General features: G+C 39.1%; 1 protein-coding gene across 1 annotated transcript; it reads left to right on the plus strand.

The window, feature by feature from the left end:
* Nucleotides 1-518: 518 nt before the first annotated feature.
* On the plus strand, nt 519-3,773 carry LOC104001025 (B3 domain-containing protein Os02g0683500-like). Its single transcript, XM_009423204.3, has 4 exons — nt 519-1,806; nt 2,028-2,074; nt 2,311-3,123; nt 3,584-3,773. The coding sequence occupies exon 1, from the start codon at nt 747-749 to the stop codon at nt 1,716-1,718; it is 972 nt and encodes a 323-aa protein (XP_009421479.2). The 5' UTR covers nt 519-746; the 3' UTR covers nt 1,719-1,806; nt 2,028-2,074; nt 2,311-3,123; nt 3,584-3,773.
* Nucleotides 3,774-6,085: the final 2,312 nt, after the last annotated feature.

A 6,085-nucleotide genomic window follows, 5' to 3' on the forward strand; every position in this document is an offset into this window, starting at 1 on the left:
TGAAGCAAAAATATAGAGAGTGTATGTACTTGGTAATATCTTGTAAGTATTCTTGTAAATCCTTCTATTTTTAATACTATAACAGTATTATGTTATTTTCCTTGCTCCTCCATCCCCAACATACACACCCATTATTAACCTCAGCTGGTACGTACCTCTTCCAAAGCCAAACAAAACAACAAACAAATACAAGACCTTAACTATCGAAAGCATAAATCCTCTAAGATATGATTCATGAGTGAATATTCTTGAGGCACTGGAGATGAGGCTCAGGGTCTTTGTTTCTTTGAACGACTAGCTAGATGTAGTGGGTTTCATCGAGTCACCCTCTATGTATGGATACCTACCTCCTGGGAAGAAAGGGACAAAGCCCACATGAACCCAGCCAGATCAATGTAGGAGTCGTCTCCCTCCTTTGTAAAGGTACTGTTACTGTGCCAACTTTACTTCTATCCCTTTCCCTATAGCTCGCCATGGCTCATCAGGACTGAACTCCTCTCTTATCTAGTCGACAAAGAGATGGAGCACAGTACCGAGCCAGCACACAGGAACGACTCATCATCAATCATCCCAAGAAGCTTACATCTGAAGTCACCGACCGACTCTTTGATTCTTTCTATCGATCGTCAAGAATAATACAAGTAGGAAAGAACTCAGATGATCAGGAGGCGATATTAGTCCTCCTGTTGCTAGTGGTTGTGGCTTTGGCTCTTGGGGGAGAGCTTGGGACTAGAAGATATCCGCAGATGGAGTTGACTCGCAGAAAACACTGGAAACATGCTCCTTTTGCGCCTTCCTCTTCCTCCTTGTCGCAGTCCTCGTCCTCTGCTCCTTTCAGGTGGAGCGATGGCTCATCTGGCAGCGGCGATGACGATTTGGTAGAGAAGGAGCACATGTTCGACAAGGTGGTGACGCCGAGCGACGTCGGCAAGCTGAACCGGCTGGTTATCCCCAAGCAGCACGCCGAGAGGTACTTCCCGCTGGACGCTTCGGCCACCCAGAGAGGGCTGTTGCTCAGCTTCGAGGACCGCAACGGCAACTCGTGGCGCTTCCGGTACTCCTACTGGAACAGCAGCCAGAGCTTCGTGATGACCAAGGGGTGGAGCCGCTTCGTCAAGGAGAAGCGGCTAGCCGCCGGGGACACCGTCTCGTTTGGCCGCGGTGTCGGCGAGTCCGGACGCGACCGGCTTTACATTGACTGGAAGCGGCGGCCTGAGAGACTTGACCCAATCCCAGTGCCACGAATCCCTCTCCCTGGAGTAACCTTTGCGAGGTCGGTCGGACCAACGGGCGGACACCTCTACATGCTACCTGCGACGACGACGGTGTACGGCCACCACGGCCAGGGTTACGGCTACAATATCGCAAGCATGACTGCTTTGGAGGGGCAGTTTCTTTACTTCCCACCTCCAGTCACCGGTCGGCCGCCGATCGAGGTGCAACCTGGTGGCGGTGGTGGCCTGTCGATGGTTCTTGATCCGGTGCCCGTCGCCCACAGCCATGCCACGGCCAGGCACGTCAGGCTGTTCGGGGTGAACCTCGTGTGCCCCGACGCAGAAGACGATGGCGGCGTCCGCGGAGTTACACCATCGATCTTGCTACAGTCGCAACAAGATTCCGCGCTCCGTCTCCTCTCACTCCCGCTGCAGCAGGACACATTGGTTCCGTCCTCGTCGATGATCAAGGAGCAGCATTCGCCGTCGGATCTCGACTTATGAGGAAGTTGGAGGGTACAAGAAAGGTTATTGCCATTGCCTTACGGATCAACTGGGAAGGACACTGGAAGACTAAGTTGGCCACAGTTTTGTAGGTTCTTCTTTCCTACTTTTAAGAAATTGAAAGAACAGAAGGAGCATCCAAATTAAACCTCTTTTTCCTCCTCATAGTCTTCTTTTTCCATTTGTACATATACCGAAAACATAAAAGGCTGATAAGCCTGCCTAGGATTCTAAAATCCATGCTTGGCTCAGTGCTTCTGCTTTAAGCTCTGATGAACTTGTCGATTAATGTTCTTCTAATTAAGCCAGGTTTTCTCAGCTTCAACTAAAATGGGCAGAGTTCCGGAGCAATGGAGGTCAGATCCGGATCCTTCTCCATCCATTTATTATCTTCCGCTTATCAGGATCACTTTTTTGTCTTCTCTGCCTGCTCCTGTTTGTTACCCTATCCATGCATTATGACTAACATATGACAGGAATGTATAGCTGCAAGTATTTTCTTACTTTCTTTTTCTTAAAACTAAGGAATGTATAGCTGAGAACTTCAATGAAAACAAGTATCCTTAGCTTCCTCCACTTCATTTATGGGCAGATAGAAGATGGGTCAGCTTTGCTCTTTTGGCAAATGAATTGACGAGTTGTTGCTGTACTGATAAGCACACACCAAAGACACTGGCTGCTGGCACTGTATGTATTCTTAGTTCTACTAAGATGTTTTTGGTGTTGCTTGTCCAAATTTTAGGGTTTGACTGGTCTATTGTTGTTCTTACTACTACTCACAAACAAAACAAGATTACAACAAAGATAAAATAAATGCAAAAGTTGAAGAATGGAGAATAGTTAAAACTTTTCTTGTATTATGCAACTCCGAAGGCAAGAATAACCTTACATGTCTAATTGATCGTATCATAGAGATTTTGTTGGATGCGAATCATTATCGGCTTTTTAAATTTCCTCCTTAAAACCATGTGTTGACCAAACATGTGGAGTTTTTACTACTGTGTATTTCTATCATAGAACTACAGTTCTTAGAACTCTTTATCCTCTCCTAAAGATCCCAGTAACTCATCTGCACATGCAACTATTCATTTACGAGTTCATATGATGGTTATTTATGCATCATTGCGTGCAACCATATCAATGTTAATTCGTGGTCTCTATCAGAATCTGTGATTGTATTAACTTAATTTCAGTGCCTTTGTAGTCATTTCTTCATGTCTCATGCCTCATGCCTCGGGAGACTAACAAGTATATCCTCTACTGTTGACCGTATTGCTTTTTATCGGAGTGTGTCAGTGTATTACTTGTCCTTTATATGTCTCAAGTGCCAATTTACTAGTTGACTTATCTCTACAGTCCACATGCCTGTTGCTCCAGAAAAGAAAGGCAAGGCTGCATGCCCACAGTAAGTATTGCAATTATATTTGACTGAACTATATACGTTTTTATTGAAGATTAACATCTTTTACCTTGTATATGTTTAGTTCAAGTATCTTGCAGATATCAGTTCCTCAAAACAAATTCCCTAGTCATTTGGTCATATATACCTTTTTTAACTGCTTAAATTTATGACGTAGAGAATATGAATTAGTTCATAAGAAAAAAAAAAGGTGCTCATAATCAATTTTGATAATATAATATGACTGGTCTAGCTCTGTTGATTAATCCTTGCTATGAATTCTTTATTGTTGTAGGTGATATCAGTGTATGTTATTTTTTAGCCCAATTAAGATCTATTAAATACATGAATCCACAGAGTTGTTCCTCTTGGAATTAGAATAAGACATTAAGTTCTTGTACTGCAAATAACAGGTATCTCATAATATATGCGAAAAATGACTTCCTTCTTATATACTGTTATGCAGATATCTCCAGTCTTGCAATGATACATAGTATGTGCTTATACATGCAGAAGAAAACGAAGATCATTCAGAAGATTAGTGTCTACATAACAAAGAAGTTATTTCATTGTTTCCTTGGAAAAGCTACGTGCGACATGGAAAGTTCTACAGTATCTAAAGTTATTTAATTAATTCTTTCATAACTATTTTATTAGAATCTTTTAGATGTCAAGAGTCTCACTTTGAAGTCCTATATATCTATGTAAGGATGAAAGGAGATTAATGTTTATTATGACAAATAGGAAGTCGTAATTATGTAGTAATTTTTGGCATAAACATAACCTCATGCTCACTTAGAAGCGTACGTACACGTTTTATTTTGGAGATGGCCAAGAACAAGGCTCCTCTAATGCCCTCTTTGTTCAACAAAGGAAAAGTAACATGAACTTAATTTGTAGCTTTCGAAGAAAATTAGCACACACACTGAATCTGAACCAACAATATTAAAAACATTAGAACGATCTAAAAGAAGTGAACAGAGTATGTGTTATGTGTCATCTGTCTATGTGTTGCTGACTCTATTCGCAGTTGACGTTTCCTTTTAGGTGTGTGTTTGGTACAGAGTATGCATTGGATTACAACACAACTAACTGAGCCTTTAGATTAAGCCACATTATACATAAAAGTTCTGGTCATTAGGTTGGCTCAGTGTTTATTATGTTAGTGATAAGCTAAAGCTATTAGATAATAGGTTATACTCAAACTATATATCATCCGACTCTCTCGATATTTATCAGTGTAAGACTATTCTTTTAATTTTTTTTAATATCTCCTCTCATGTGAATGTATTTTAATATTCTTTCATTTATTTATGTATGACTCAATTATCTCCTCATTCTTAAAGATATAAATTGTTTGCCCCTTCACTCTAAAACTAGGTGGTGTGTCCAACTTTATCTAGTTTTTTTTTTTTGTAATCATCCTTATTTTTTTGACTCATTCTTTTTGTTTATGACTCGCTTTCTTATTTTTAATCATTTATATTTTGATCTCAATTCAATCTAAAAACTGAAGTTATTAAATTATGAGCTGGACTTAAATATATATCATTTGATTTTCTAAATGTTTACTAATGTGAAACTATTCTTTTAATCCACTTTTTTAATATCTCCTTAAACATAAATATCTTCTAACAGAAAAAAAAAAAATGACATTAATTTATGTTTCTTACATCTTGGAACATTAATACAAATAATCACACAAGACTTCCTTGATTTTCTAAAAATTTATAAGTAGAATCTGAAAGCGAATTATGGTTCCATCATGCATTTGTGCAGCTAAAAAACTTACTTTTGTTGATATGTTATGAAGGCATGAGATTTTGATGCGCTCTTCACATGAATGTAATTTCTTAGTCTTCACAAGAAACAACAAAAGAGGGTATGTATGATGATTTAAAATCTTTCGTTAGAACTCAATGACAACCACCCTTGTTATTATGAATGAAGTCATTAGTGTGCAGTAATGTAATGGGATAATTGTATATTTTTCCCACTTGTAATTCCTCAGAACATGAGTTTGGATACTGTCATGACTTGGCAGCAACTCAAGAACCTTTGTTCAACAATTATGAAATGAGAAAACACAATTATGAAATGTAAATCATTTTCTGATTCTCCGGATGCCAAGTATAACATAAAATGCATGAACATTGTCGTTGCAAGGTTCTCTCTCTTTTTTTTAATGGTTATCATGTTTTTAGATTTTGATGACAAGTGTATAGTGTGTCACGTAGATTAGTATCTTGATCTTAATCTGGTGATTTTCAATTGATGAAACATTTTCTATATTTCTAGTTACAATACGTTGTTTGGCAACTCAAATCATTGAGCAAATGATGTTTAAAATGAGAATTAATGAATCTCCTGATGATCTGGAACTCATTGTAGCCTATTTTTACATTCGATTATGTAATTTTTTTTCTTAATCAAACAACACTTGCCTTGTTTCAGGTCTGACATTAAACTTGATATTACTTGATTTGATAAAACATAATGCTGTAGCTCCTTAGTGCTATTGACTGACTGCGCAGAGGCCTTTTCCCATCGAGTGTAAGTAATATTTTCTCAGACATTTGACTAAAAAAATTCTAATAGTGCCACATGAAAATGAGATCCTCCAGCGTAGCTTTGCACTCAGCTCGGAGAACATTTTTTGCAGAAGAAGGGGTGCATCCAGCTTTTTTTTAAGTATTCTGGCCGTCTTGTGTTTTAGGATGAAGTCTAGGCCTACAGTGATCAGCAAAAACGTAAGCGACGCGTCACATTCCAAACACAGCCGAGAAGCAGCAAGTGTATCAAGAATTGGGTGTCCCACGTCGCCCTCCACTGCCTTCAATAATTGTTGCAGTGATCTTTTACAAGATTCTTAGAGAATTACCGATTAGATTTAGGAGGATTTTTCTATGCACTTTGTCAAGATTATGACCCTCAAACATTCAGTCTCCAAGATGCCAAGATTGAAAGA

This window comes from Musa acuminata, chromosome BXJ2-2 (assembly GCF_036884655.1).
Source record: "Musa acuminata AAA Group cultivar baxijiao chromosome BXJ2-2, Cavendish_Baxijiao_AAA, whole genome shotgun sequence".
Lineage (NCBI taxonomy): Eukaryota > Viridiplantae > Streptophyta > Magnoliopsida > Zingiberales > Musaceae > Musa > Musa acuminata.

Coding starts and splice junctions, on each gene's coding strand:
- LOC104001025 (XM_009423204.3), top strand. CDS start 747: ATGGAGTTGACTCGCAGAAAACACTGGAAACATGCTCCTTTTGCGCCT.